This window comes from Gopherus evgoodei, chromosome 2 (assembly GCF_007399415.2).
Source record: "Gopherus evgoodei ecotype Sinaloan lineage chromosome 2, rGopEvg1_v1.p, whole genome shotgun sequence".
Lineage (NCBI taxonomy): Eukaryota > Metazoa > Chordata > Testudines > Testudinidae > Gopherus > Gopherus evgoodei.
Window position 1 is genome coordinate 152,393,732 of NC_044323.1, and position 14,718 is coordinate 152,408,449.

A 14,718-nucleotide genomic window follows, 5' to 3' on the forward strand; every position below is an offset into this window, starting at 1 on the left:
GAATTTACTTGTTGCTATGTATCCTGGGTGTTTACTTTTGTATTTTTCAAGTCAGGTTCAACTTAGAGCTGCAAGGCTGGTTTTCAAAATCGGAATGGGGTATTTTTTTTTAATAAAACTGCTGTCACTGGAATTTTTTAAATTGTAGGAAATTTCCTTTACTTTTGTACTTGCTAAAAGCTTGCTTTTTCAGGATTTATACATAGGAACACATGTTGCCTGTCTTTTTCAAGAATGGCTTCTTCAGCTTTTTGCAGTGTACGGTCTCCATTTACTGCTGTTTAAACAGTTCTTTTGTATAGTATTTGATAAAGATTATTTAATTTTTAGATGCATATGGTTTATTCTTTTATATGTTTAATATTTTGTCACTATACTAGAGCTCTTCTGCCAGCAATATACGTCTTATTTTCAACTTTGTCATTATTTTACAGTGTTATCTAGGGGTTAGAATGGGGGAACTGGCAGTTAGGAGTTCCAGTCACTTTGTGAATTTAAGCAAATCACATAACTTTTCAGTACCTTAGTTTAACCATCTGTAAAATGGGATAATACAAATAATAAATGCTGAGGCTTAATTAATGCTAATGAAGTGATTTGTGATGCCTAGATGAAGCACCACCATTAACACCATCACTGACTTAAAAAACAAACATACCCTTCCCTTACTGTTATAGGTGGCCTCCTGCCATACTCACCTGCCACTCAGTGTGTTTGGACTTGTTTCATTCCCTGCTGTCTAGTCAAAGTTCCTCCCCACTAATGGTGGTAAATTGGGTAGTCTGTGTCAAGCTTTGGCTCAGAGCTAATTACCAAGCCTGAGTTCTAAACTCCAATCCCCAGGGAATGCAAAAAGTGTGATGGGTTGCTAGGGTTGTGCCTGAGTGCACAGAAATCTAATTGTGACTTTCTAGCAGTCACATGACTTTTCTTTTAATCATGTATGTCAAGTCCTTCATTTAGGATGGGCAGGGCCAGATCATCTGAGTTACTTATGTGATTTCAGTTTATAGTACAGCATGGCCCTTAGCCATATTCTATAATCAACCAAAAGCTTTGATCAGTCCAGGACTTCATTAATAATCTAACCAAGCCCCTTCTCCCCCTCCCCTCCCATGATGTCTTGGTCCTGCCTATCCTTGATCATGTGGTGTATAATATGGCTTAAGTGTTATCTATCCAGGGTTTTTAGACTATAATTTCCTACAGGCAGGGATTGTATCTTCTTTGGTATTTGTACTGTGCTTTGCCTGGCAAGTTCCAAAGAGCTTTTCTTCAGCTGACCTGAAAAAAAGCTCTATGTAGCTTGGAAGCTTGTCTCTTTCACCAACAGAAATTGGCCCAGTAAAAGGTATTCCCTCACACAGATTGTGGTTAAATAACATTAATAATAAGGTGGTGTCTAAATGAAACTCATTTTCTAGGTTTCATAGTTCAGACCCGGAAATTGGATGAGGCCCAATTAATATCCCCTTACTTCCTCCACACCGTCTGCCTCCTGTTCTCTCTTCCCCGCCACCCCCTGGATGTTTGCTGTAACAGAATAGTTCCTGGCTTTTGTGGGGGGCACTGACACTGTTCCCTTGCAACAGAGGGCATGCTTGGGCATAGCTTAGTGTGCCCACCAAGTCACAGGCTTCCACAAGGCCTGGTTAAAGGTAGAGCTTTTCTTAGGTGAGGACATGCAGTGTTAGTAGAGGCTAGGAGCAGACTTTTCCCATGCTGCCCTCTAAGCCTTGTTGTAAAGTGCTGAGGGGAGTTTGTAAGGGAGAGGTAGCTGTGTTACTCTGTAGCCACACAAAAAAAACAACACGTGTCCAGTAGCGCCTTAAAGACTTGCATTTATTTGAGCATACGCTTTCATGAGTAAAAAACCCACTTCTTCATCTACAAGAGGGGAGTTTTGTTTCCAGGCCGGGTCAGACCTGTCCTCAGTAGGGTGACCAGATGTCCTAATTTTATAGGGACAGTCCTGATGTTGGGGTCTTTTTTTTATATAGGCTTCTATTACCCTCCTCCCCCCGATTTTTCACATTTGCTGTCTGGTCACGCAAGGTGACAGTTAGTGCCAAGTGTGGCCCTTCCACTGATGCGGGAAGTGGCCCGAGACCCGCCAAACTCATCTCAGGTGGGCCAGGGGCTCGGTTCATTTCTGTCAGGGGCTGGTCCCACGTTTCTGCTGATGCTTTTCCTCTCCCCAGCCCCTATCCCCAACCCCCCCTCCCCACAGCCTCTCCTCTCTCTGCTCCCCTTGTTTCCCCCCACCCCTTCCCATCCCGGGGCGGATGCGGATCCGGCCTGCCACGTCCCAAGCGCCACGGCACCGCTGTGGGCGGGGCGGAGCGCGCCGCGGCGCGGCCCGGACCCAATGGCGGGAAGCGCGGGGAGCCTGCGTCCCTGGGCCCCGGCCTGCCCCGCCCCCGGCCGCTGCCCCGCCAGGAAGAGCGGCTCCCGCCGGCCCGCAGAGCAGAACTGGGCTGTCCCCGGGCGTAGGCACCATGTGCGGTAGGGACCCTGCGGGGAAGTGGGGGCTGTACGGGGTTACGGGGGGGCGGATATACACGGGGTGTGGAGGGATAAGGGGGGTCGGAATACATAGGGGGTGTGGGGGATATACACGGAGTGTGAAGGGGGCGGAGGGATATATGGTGTGGGGATATACAGGGGGTCTGGGGGCTATATGGGGGTGTGGAGGGATATGGGGAATATACAAAGGGAGGTCAGGGGGATATACAGGAGATGTAGAGCATATAGAGGGTAAGGGGCGGGATTGGGGGATATGTAATGGGAGCAAAGGGGTGGGGTATGTGGTGGACACGGCAGATATTTTGGGGAGCAGTGGGTGGGGGACATGGGGATATATGGGGAGCTGGGGTGCAGGGTGGGGGGGAACTTGGGGAACATGAGGGATATATTGGGGATGGTGGGGGATCTCGGGCAAATTAAGGGAGAGCAAGGGTGGGGATTTAGAGGGAAATGAGTAGGGGTGGGGGAGTGGGAGGTAGGGGTCTGGGAAGGCTAGACTGAAACATTGGGAGAAACATGGAGAGCAGGGGATGATTGATATGGGGAAAGTACTGTGGGCAGGTGTTAGTAATGATGAAGGAGGACATAGACAGTTTAAGGAGTAAATGTGGGGGGAGCCCAGAAATGATTAGTATAGGATGAAACACTGCATGTTTGTGACTGTGCATGTTTGTGACTGTGAGACTTATTAGGAAGTTGGTGGATGATGATAGTTGGGGACTCTTGGGGGCACGGCAGATATACATGATCTTTAAATGAATATGTTTTCCCCACACAGTAACTTTTTCAAATCTGGCCGCTTAATGTTCATGTGCAAGTCTCCTGCTTCAGGGTATATGTATGTTTCCTTTATATGCTTCTTTGTGGGTAAAGCATGGGATAGTGGGCGGAGTCAGTGTTGGCAACTAGATTAGAAAGTGTGTGTTTGGCTTATCACTGATGCATCCCAATTTCCTTGCGGCCGGGATAGGGTCCTTTGCATGGCAGTTCTTTGTGTCTGAGAGGTACAGGAAATTTCCAGTTGATCCTTGCTGGAAAGAGATGTCCTTGCAAGTCTGTTGAAGTGAAATAGAGCTAATAGGCAGATGATACAGGCAAAATTTTACACTCACAATTAAAATAATCATTCCCTAGTTGGAGTGTGTGCAGCTAATTTTAGTATAAAATGAAGGTGATGAATTATACATTGACTGAATGTTCCTCACTTATTTTAAGATTGGGAGACATGTCTATTTATTTGAGAGATGACCATAAATACATGTACAACAGTTTCCTCCCAGATCAGAAATTATTTAACCATCTCTGTCTTTAAATGACTTTGTTGGCATGAAATGCTATACAATGCTTTCCAGAAGTATAAAAAGGCTGAGACGTTAAGCAGTAGTTGTGGAACAAGCATGTGCACAAGAGGACTACACCTTGTGACCGTTTGTTGGTTTTGTTGATATCTGACTCAGCGACAAGTTGTATGAAGGGTGATGCTACTTTTGTCCTCTGTCTCATCCAGGGGGTAAGGTGGGATTTTAAAAAGCTAGAAGCACAGTGAAAGTCAGTGGAACTAGGGTTTTCAAAAGCACCTAAGGCCTGGTCTAAACACACAGTTGCACATGTTTAGCTAAAAGTGTGATTTTTGAATTGGTGCAAACACAAACACAAAACACAAACACAGGGATTTGCACCAGCTCAACTAAACCAGTTTTTTAACCTGTGCAGCTCTGCTGTGTAGACAAGACTTACGGTGTTTCTGTACTGCATTGTAAATCCCGGTCTGTGGGACCGGGCTTCTGGACTTGGTGCTTCCGAGTCCACACTTGCGTGTCACACTGCACTGTAACCCTGTGTTTACAGTTGCTGAACCTGGGTGTCTCAGTCACGTTAATGCGTCCAGCAGACCTTCTGATTAGGGGCTGCATCTTGGGCTGCGTCCACACCGCAAAACAACAGGGCTTGAACAGCTCGGGCTCTGACCTCATCTAGCAGGATCCTAGGACCCTGGTCCTGAATTCGTCCTGACGCAAGTCAGACTGATTTGTGTGTGAGTCAGAGCCTGGGCTTAGAGTGCAGTACAGACATATGCTTAGAGTACAAGTCATTCCCTGCACACCCACCCTCATTTGCTGTGGAGCTGTCGAAGCTCATCTCCAGTTGGCCCTCAATGCCAGCCTCCACTGCCCACTTGTTACATTTGAAAACAAAGACCTTCAAGCTTTCTCCTGTGCTGTTCTGTGGGCTTCTGAGGTGCTTTCCGTAAACATCTGCAAAGCTAGCTCATTATCCACTTTGAAGTACCTCCTCAAAACTCTCCTTGCCCATGATGCCTACAAAACATCTGAGAACTGTTAGGAAGCTGGCGTGCTGATGTTACTGCCTTCTAGGATGATCAGTATTGTCTCATTGTTTTCTTTTGTTCCCCCAGCCATTTGTATCAATCTGTTGTCTCTTGTCTTATACTTGGATTGTAAGTTCTTTGGGGGCATGGATTGTCTTTTTGATCCGTGTTGCTATAGTCAAAGTGCCTAGTACAATATGGTCTTGGTCTATACCTATGGCTTCTAGGTGCTATGGTTAGAGCCCTGCGCAGATACAAATTTGTATCCATGGACATAGATGGATATCAGCGGAACCGCAGGGCTCTCCCAGGAACTGCAGCAGCAAAAGGAGCAGAACATGGGGCTGCTACTCCCAGAAGCCTGTGCCCCATGCTAGCAGCTTCTCCAGTGAAGCTGTACTGACTCCAGACAGGAAACACATACAGCTGCGTGGAAGGGCTGAGATGGTTCAGCCTTGCCAGAGGAGCTGCTGGCCCCGGTGGGGCCCCACATTCTGCTCATTTCACCGCTGTGGTTCCCGGGAGAGCCCTGTGGTTCCGTGGATACTGATTTATATCCACAGAGGGCTCTAGCTATGGTAATACAAATAATACATAATAAGTCAATGGGGCTTAAGTGCTCTTAAGACACTTAGACACTTTCCAAAATCCCATCTATAGTCAGATTTCCCTTATCGATGAGATGATATTTGAAAACATCTTTCTTGTCCTGGTCCCCATAGTTTGGACACTGGAGTAGAAAAAAGTCCCTCTGTTCCAATTTTTCTTTTGTTACATTAGTTTCACAGTTGCGTCTCTCTGGAGATTCATGCTGTATTTTTTGCTTTCTGGTTTCCACCTTTTAGTTTTTCTACATCTTTATTTTTAAATTAAATCCTGTTGTTGAACTAAATTAGTTTTTATATATTTTATATCTGCTTTGCATGCCTTCACAATTTCTTCATCCTGTTTGGGAATAGAGGATTTTGAATTTTTAATGAATTGTTGTCACAAAGGTTACTAGGTATCTTAAAGGGAGTATAAGGGGTATGAAGGGCTACAGTCAGTAATGTGTGTTCCATCTTAAATTATGCTAATTTTGTCTCAAAGTGGAAAGTGGGACAATGCTAAGAATAGACTAGATAATTATTACTATAAATGGTTTGCTGCAAGTATGGTGCTAGTTTTGGTGCAGTGGGAGTCTCTCTCCTGGGAAATCCAGCCTTTGAGATGTGCAGTATTTTGCTATATTTTAAAATTGTTGTGACCCTTAAAATTCTGTGGGTCAGTGTTTAGCGTGTGCCCTTTGGATCTGGATACCTGCACAAATATTTCCCTCCTGTTTCAGTACAAGCAAAACTGTTCCTGGATGTTGGAATGTCTTTTTCAGTAATATGAAAAGTGTCAGAGATTTGGCTTTGCATCTTGTTCCTGGTGAAGCAAAGAGATTTCCGAAGAAATGAAAACAGAGTACAGAAGAAGCATTAGCGTAGTTGTAAAGTAACGTACAGTAAAGTGAAAATATAAGCATAGTAGGATCTTCCTCCCTCCCTCTATGCAAACGTTGAAGCAAAGATCAGAAGCAATCTACAAATTGGCCCTCTGTGAGAAAACTATGTTGAATTCCAAAAGAAACAGTTAGATTGCAGATTATCATCAGAGCCAGAATTAAAGGTGAGGGAGTGTTTGGCCGCAGGGAATGCATAAAGGTAGAAAGAATTGGTTTGCTTTTGTGGACAATTCTCCTCTGTTGGATGGAATCTGAACTATTTAGTTGCATGTTCTTGGTCCTGTACTAACAACAGTAGTCAGCTTCTCCTGTAGGTCAAGTGGCAGGGGCCTTTGCTTTTGTAGCAGGAGGGCCTGAGTTCTATTCCTGCTGTCACTATGCAGTTCTGAGTAGAGCTGGTTGGAAATGTCATTGAATAAGACTTTTAGATTCCCAGCTTGTTAGCAAGAAATTTGAAAGCACCGACTCTTTGTATCTAGCCTCCAATCCTGCAGCCTGGAAATCTTTGGGGAGGGGGAGAGGGAGAGGGCTCAGAGCTTTCAAGCTTACTGACACAGTGCTGGGAGCCTGAAGGTCCTGGGACAGGTTTCCAGTGTCTGTGGATCTGGTAACAGCCCTGGGCCAGGGAACCCCAGCGTTTCCAGACCCTTGAGCCAGCTTGCTCCCCAGGCTACCAGCTTGTGAGCTGGCTAGCCTGAATAGCTAGCTGGCCTGGGAGACTGAGGCCTCAGGATAGTCTTTGAGGAGGAGCTGCCCCTGAGCCATAAACCCTAGGAACTTGGGTAGCTCCTGAGTGAAATTGAAATCCTGTGTTTCAGCCCTCTCTAGTTTGGAGTGGTCGTGTTATTCAACATAGCAACATCTGTAAAGTTCTACAGTGCCACTGATTTATTGTAAAAATTAAGGGTAGCTAAAAGTTCTAAGTTCTTACAGGTTGTACATTTATCTACTTTAATATCTCGTCTCTGACTTCTTAAACTAGTTTAATTCACTAAATGTTTTAGAAGGCATTTTTATATTAGGACAGTGTGAATAAGAACCTAAATAGAGCATAACAGTTGCTGTTAACTTTACATTCCCCCGTTTAGCTCTGCTCTCTTGGAAGTGATGGTTCTGAAATCTCAATGCACTGATGACTTAAAGTTCAAATACCTTAAGGCAAGTACTGTGTGAGGAAGTCTGCACCTGTTTGATTGCAGCCATAGCAGTGATCTAGTCTTTGTAATGCTATTCCCCTCTTGCCTGGGGCAAGTAAGATTTTTGGTTTTTGTTAAGAATAAAATATTATACTTGCCCATCACAATCACCATGGCAAGGGGCAGATGTGTGGATTTGGTGGTTGGACAGGTAAGGTTTGGTTATACAAGGCTTCTATAATGCAGTATTCGCAGGGCAAATCAGTTTGCTGGCTGTTATCTGGATGGATGAAGTGAGTCTGTGGTGTGGATGCATTTAACCAGTTCAGGCTGACCTCAGAAATAGTTTGAAAACAGGTTTTGGAAGGTGATCTGGCCTAATTGTCTGTAAATAATCAAACCAGTCAGATACTACAGCTGGATTTTTTTAAAGGCTGAATAATTTTAGGTCTAATATTATTTGTAGTTATTCAGGCTGTAATCTGACTGATTGCTGTAAGAGTCAGGAAAGAGGGTTTGTTTGTTTTTTTTTCATCCCATTAACACCATTGCACAACTAGTTAGATGCTTTTCTCTGAGGATCAGCTAATGGCAACTACTTGAGGTGGGATGCTAGATTTGATGGAATAATAATCTCCTCTAATTTGGAAAAATCTTGTCTTTCATATATAAGGATACTTACATGTATTTGAGCAGTAAAGAAACCATCCGGTGCACAAGTATTGTTCCTCCACAAAATGGATGTTTTTCCTGCTGTCTTTCTTAGTTACTTTGAAAAGCTGATGATATCAAAGTAAGGCCTTGGCTACACTTGGAGGTGTGCAGCGCTGGGAGTTACAGCTCTCTTCGTACAGCTGTGTAGGGACAGCGCTGCAGTGTGGCCACACTGACAGCTACCAGCGCTGCAGTGTGGCCACATTTGCAGCATTTGCAGCGCTTTTGGGAGTGGTGCATTGTGGGCAGCTATCCCACAAAGCACCTCGTCCCATTTTGGCGCCGTGGGTTGTGGGAAGGGGACGGAAGGGTGCGGGTCATTCCGCTTTCTGTCCCAACGCCCCGTGGTGCATCGCTTCACATCCCAGCAGTCACTATTTTTCTGTCCACGTTTGGCGCCATCGTGAGTCTCCCAGCAGTTTCTATGCAGCGCGATTTCTGTGGGAAATGGAGCCCGAGCTGCTGAGGAGTTTGCTGATGAGTCTCGCCAGCACATCATGTTTGGCAGTTGAGCTATTCCTTCAGCTCCAAAGTGACAGTGAGGAGTCCGACGATGATATCGATTCGCCTGATGGGTATGACACTAAATTGCTTGTGGCAGTAACAGAAATGCTCAGCACAGTGGAAAGCCGCTTTTGGGCTTGGGAAACAAGCACTGAGTGGTGGGATCACATCGTCATGGAAGTCTGGGATGACGAGCAGTGGCTGCAGAACTTTTGGATGAGAAAAGCCACTTTCATGGGACTGTGTGAGGAGCTCGCCCCCACCCTGCGACGCAAGGACACGAGATTGAGAGCTGCCCTGTCAGTGGAGAAGCAGGTGGCTATTGCAATCTGGAAGCTGGCAACTCCAGACAGCTACCAATCGGTCACGAACCAGTTTGGAGTGGGAAAGTCTACCGTTGGAATCATGTTGATGCAAGTTTGCAGGGCCATTAATCGCATCCTGCTAAGAAGAACCGTGACTCTAGGAAACGTGCAGGACATTCTGGATGGCTTTGCACAAATGGGGGTTTCTCTAACTGTGGAGGGGCAATAGATGGGACACATATTCCTATTCTGGCACCACCCCACCTGGCATCCAAGTACATTAATCGGAAGGGGTATTTCTCTATGGTTCTCCAGGCGCTTGTGGATCACCCTGGGCGTTTCATTGACATTTACACAGGCTGGCCTGGAAAGGTGCATGATGCACGCATCTTTCAGAACAGTGGCCTGTTCAGGAAGCTGCAGGCTGGGACTTTTTTCCCAGACCGGAAGATCACAGTAGGGGACGTCAAAATGCCCATTGTGATCCTTGGAGACCCTGCTTAGCCGTTAATGCCTTGGCGCATGAAACCGTATACAGGGAAGCTTGACAGGAGCAAGGACCGGTTCAACTACAGGCTGAGCCAGTGCCGAATGACTGTGGAGTGTGCTTTTGGCTGTTTAAAATGGCGCTAGCGATCTCTGTATGGGAAGCTAGACTTTGGGGAAAGCAGCGTCCCTGCGGTTATATCCGCGTGCTGTACCCTCCATAATATTTGTGAAGGGAAGGGTGAAACATTCAATCAAGAATGGACCTCCGAGGTTCAACGCCTGGAGGCTGAATTTGCACAGCCAGAGAGCAGGGCTACTAGAGAGGCCCAGCACAGGGCTGCAAGGATTAGGGATGCCTTGCGGGAGGAATTTGAGGCTGAAAGCCAACAGTTGTGTTTGGTGCCTTGCACGGGAGTGAAGTGCAGTGGTTACAATGATTTGCAGTGCCTGTTTTTTCCTTTGGGTACGGTATCTTTCACTGTCTGCAATAATAAAAACTGTTTTAAAAGCCAAGAAATCATTTATTGAAAAGAAAGTAAGTAAAAGGGCAGGGGGGTAGGGTGGTGAAATGTACAGTCAGAGGTTTGAATATGTCCTGCCTGGAGTGCTGTGCAATGACTGCTGCACTTCAGGATGAAAATGCTGCATGGTGATGGGGGTTGAGTGCAGAGGGTAAGGGTGGTAGTTCTCAGAACTGGTAGGTGAACGTACAGGTGTTGGGGGCAGCTGGTGGTGGTAAGAACCTGGATGCTGGAGAAGGGGGTTTTGAGCTGACATTGGGGAACAAGGGAGAGAGCTTTGGGGGATGAGGGGGCGGCACAGTAGTGCTTTGCCTGCATGGCTACGAGTGACTGGATACAGTCCGTTTGGCGTGCCAGGATGCTTATCAGCTGCTTCGTGCTTTTCTTCTTAGCCAATGCCTTTCTCCTGCTTTCTCTTTCCCTCCAGTGCTGCATTTTCTCTCTCCAGTCCTGCAGCTTCTTACTCTCTCTGGCAGACTGATTCATAACTGCTTTCACCTTATCTTCTTTGCTTTTTCGTGGCTTTTTCCTCAGGTTCTGTAGTCTTTCAGCAGTCTCTGATACGGCCAGTCGAGTAGGAGTAGTAGTAGTCAAGGACACTGTTATTAGAAAGACAAAAATTGAAACATTTAACAGAGAGGCAGAATTGTGTATAATCACAGTGAAGGAGTTTACAATCTCACTTTAGCATACTTTCCATATACCAAACAGAGCACAGAGAGCCCACAGCAGCGAAGACATGGTGAGTAAGGGGGAATGAGTGCAGGAGTTAATTAATCCTGGAAGCTATCTCACTGCTGCAGGTCACCTGGGAAGGGGGACTGATTGGTTCAGGGCTGCACTGGGGTTTCTGTGCGTTGGGGAAAGCAAACAGCTGCAGGGGGACCTACACTGAACAGTCTCCCTACATTTTCCACAGGAGTTAATCCTGGAAGATATCTCACTGCTGTGGGTCACCTGGGAAGAGCGGGAGGGTCTTCTACAGCAATGCGGATTCCGCCCTGGCCCCTATGCAGATTGCCTGTGTACAGCAATGGTCCCCCAACCCCTCGCGGCACAGTGACGCGGACGCGTTAGCCTGACTGGGACAAGGACCACAGTGGCTCTCCCTATAAACTTGTGCAAGTGCATTGCCCACGCTCTGGCTGAAACTTTTGAGGAGATTACCGAGGCCAGTTACCGCGACGTGATAGACCACGTCAATGGGCTATTCCACATCTAGGCATGCATGCAGCCCTAACCCCCCCTCCTCTCCCAAAACATTTCCATCATGAAAATACAAGCCGTTTACCAGGAACCCGCTCCTCTGCTTGTCCTTCACCACGTACCAGCTGCTGTGACTGGCTACCTTCCTCCTGGCTTGAGAAGAGCTCCTGGTTGCATGCCTCCTGGGACTCAGGGGTGTCTCCCCCCAGCCCAGTACCCTTACTCTCGGTCCCCCCCCCCTCCTCTCCCCGCTCTGAACTGTCCATCATGGTCATTGGATTGGCAGTAGGGTCACCCCCAAGTATTGCGTCCAGCTCCTTGTAAAAACGGCAGATCGTGGGGGCAGCACCTGAGCGACAGTTTCCCTTGCGGGCTTTGCAATAGGCACTCCCCAGCTCCTTTACTTTAACCCTGCACTGCACCACGTCCCGGTCATGGCCCCTTTCTAGCATGGCCCTTAAGATCTGCCCATAGGTATCGTAATTCCTACGGCTGGAGCGCAGCTGTGACTGCACAGCTTCCTCCCCCCAAACATTGATGAGGTCCATCAACTCGCCATTGCTCCATGCTGGGGCTCATTTGGCGCTTGGAGACATGGTCACTGATTGATTGCCTCCACACCTGGCTGAGCAAACAGGAAGGGGATTTTTAAAATTCCCGGGGCATTTAAAGGGCGGGTCACCTGAGCCCAGGGCAGCAGAGTGTGAACTGATGAGCAGAGTGGCTGAACAGGCATTCTGGGATACCTAATAATACCCTGGAGGCCAATTACAGCGCTTTTGGTGGCCACACTTGCGAAGCAGCACTGCATCACCAGCGCTGCACTCCTTATACCTGAGGCAGAGCAGGAGTACGGCCAGCGCTGCAGCCAGGGAGATGCAGCGCTGTATGTGCCTTGCAAGTGTGGACGGTGAGTAAGTTGCAGCGCTGGTGGTGGGTTTACAGCGCTGCAACTCTCCAGTGTAGCCAAGCCCTAAGCTAACTAGCCTATCTGTAGGCTGCAGCCATAATAACAAAGCATCTGCTCATTTCTGCCCATCAGTTGACTATCACTACACAGACTGAGGCCATGGCTACACTCACACTTTACAGCGCTGCAACTTTCGTGCTCAGGAGTGTGAAAAAACACACCCCTGAGCGCTGCAAGATACAGCGCTGTAAAGCCTCAGTGTAATCAGGGTGGGAGCGCGGCTCCCAGCGCTGCACGCTACACGCGTAAAGGATGTGGTTTACATGCAGCACTGGGAGAGCTCTCTCCCAGCGCTGCCGCTTCGACTACACTCACACTTCAAAGCGCTGCCGCGGCAGCGCTCTGAAATTCCAAATGTAGCCATACCCTTAGTGTCTTCTCAGGACTCAGTGGTTCACAGAGTTTTCCAGTTGAATGTAGCAACCAGCAGGGATCCAGTCCTGCAGGATGTTGAGCACCCTCTACTCCCACTGGAGTAAATTGAAATTTAGGGTGATGAGTACCTCACAGAATTGACCTTTAGTTAAAGAAGCATAGAAGTATAGGGCTGGAAGGGACCTCAAGAAGCCATCAAGTTCATCTCCCTATGCTGAGGTAGGATTAAATTATACCTACCTTATGTACTACTTTCTTTTGGTGCCTAGGTTTTGTGGTTAATATTAGAACATGCTTTGGCATTTGGTTTCTCCATCAGTTTCATTTGTAGAGAAGTCCTTGCTTCCCTCCCCTCTCCCAACTTGTAAGGTGTTTTTATTTAACCAGATGTTTGTTTGATCTCATTTAGGTCCAGCTCTTGCAACAAATTCTGCACAGACAGAACTTGTTCCAAGATCAATACCTTAATCATTATCATTAGGACAAAGGAGTCCTTTAGTGTTAGTGCATGGATAAATTGATAGCGAATTGCTGTAAAAATGTAAGGCAACCTTATAGCATGGTACAAATATACAGTAAATTAACATTGCCTTAGAGCTTGTGTACATATGAAGTCATCCAGGAACAGTTGGTCTTGAATAACTCCATGTGAGGACACTCTTATTGTAGAACAAGCATCCCTTGTTCCTGTTTAGCTTAATCCAAGTGGGTTAAATCCTGTTCCTGAATAACTCCTTGTGTACACAGTCCTATATATTGTGATTACTTGCAGTAGCAATAATGGTTTGCATTGTGAGCTGTCTGAGGCAGGGACATTTCCTTTTGTGTGTGTACAGGTGATTAGCATGTGGCTGCTGCTATTAGAAATAAATAATGCTTCTGTAGGATCTCAACACATTAAGCTTTACAGCAACTGTTTTATAGACTCAGTTTACCCATCACAGAGAAATCAAGTAACTCGCTCAAGGTCACACAGTGCTAAGCAAGGCATAGAACTCTAATTCAGGGGTGGGTGATCTGCGGCCTGCAGGTCAGATCGGCTCATCAAGGCTTTGGATCTGTCCCACGGGATTCCCACCCTTGTGGCGCTGCGGGCCCAGCGCTGCTTCTGGAAGCAGACGGCACCACATCCCTGCGGCCCTGGGGGTGGGGAGAGGGGGCAGCATGTGGAGCCCTCTGCTCACCTGCAGGCAGCACCCCCCGCAGCTCCCATTGACTCGGAATGGGGAACCATGGCCAATGGGAGTTTTGGGGGAGGTACCCGCAGGCGAAGGCATTGCACGCAGCCCTCTGCCTCTCCCCCTTCCCCTTCCCCCGCCCCCCAGGGGCTTCAGGGACATGGTGCCAGGAGCGGTGCGGAGCCAGGGCAGGCAGGCCCTGAGCCCCCTTCATACCCCACATTCCTTCCCGCACCCCAATCTCCTGTCCCAGCCCTACATTCATGGCCCTCCACTGCATGCAATTTCCCCCAGGGGCTTCAGGGACATGGTGCCAGGAGCGGTGCGGAGCCAGGGCAGGCAGGCCCTGAGCCCCCTTCATACCCCACATTCCTTCCCGCACCCCAATCTCCTGTCCCAGCCCTACATTCATGGCCCTCCACTGCATGCAATTTCCCCACCCGTATGTGGCCCTCGGGGCCAAAAAGTTTGCCCACCCCTGCTCTAACTGCTAGTCAGTAGTAGGAGACAGGACTTCTCTGGTAAGAGCTCTGCAGTAAATAATTTGTTCCAACTTCCTCTAAGGGCTTAGCTACACTCAAAACTCCAAAGCGCTTTGAAGTGCGAGTATGGATTATCTTACTCCCAGCGCTGGGGCACTGTTTACACTGGTGCTTTACAGCGCTGTAACTTGCTGCGCTCAGGCGGGTGTTTTTTCACACCCCTGAATGAGAAAGTTGCAGCTCTGTAAAGTGCCAGTGTAGCCAAGGCCTAAGTCAAATTAGTGCTTTGTGTTTATTTCAGAAAAAATGTGGATTCAGTTTATTAGACTAGATTTCTAAAGGAACAGTATCAAAATTTCTAGACCCTGAAATGATCTGCCTTGATTGTAATCCTAGCCAGAATTTTTTTCCCTTTCCTAATATTTTTTTTTTGTTGTTGTTGAAAATTGCAGTACTATCATGCTAATTGCCTGGGGAGAAAAGATGCATAAATT

The 14,718-nt window shown here is 47.4% G+C and overlaps 1 protein-coding gene across 1 annotated transcript in view; it reads left to right on the forward strand.

Annotated features, from left to right (window-relative positions):
- Positions 1-2,415: 2,415 nt before the first annotated feature.
- GFPT1 (glutamine--fructose-6-phosphate transaminase 1) overlaps positions 2,416-14,718 on the forward strand; it is a 77,741-nt gene continuing 65,438 nt past the window's right edge. The window contains 1 exon segment of the mRNA XM_030551978.1: positions 2,416-2,505. Within this exon segment, the coding sequence (XP_030407838.1) occupies positions 2,499-2,505 (7 nt within the window). The 5' untranslated portion in view covers positions 2,416-2,498.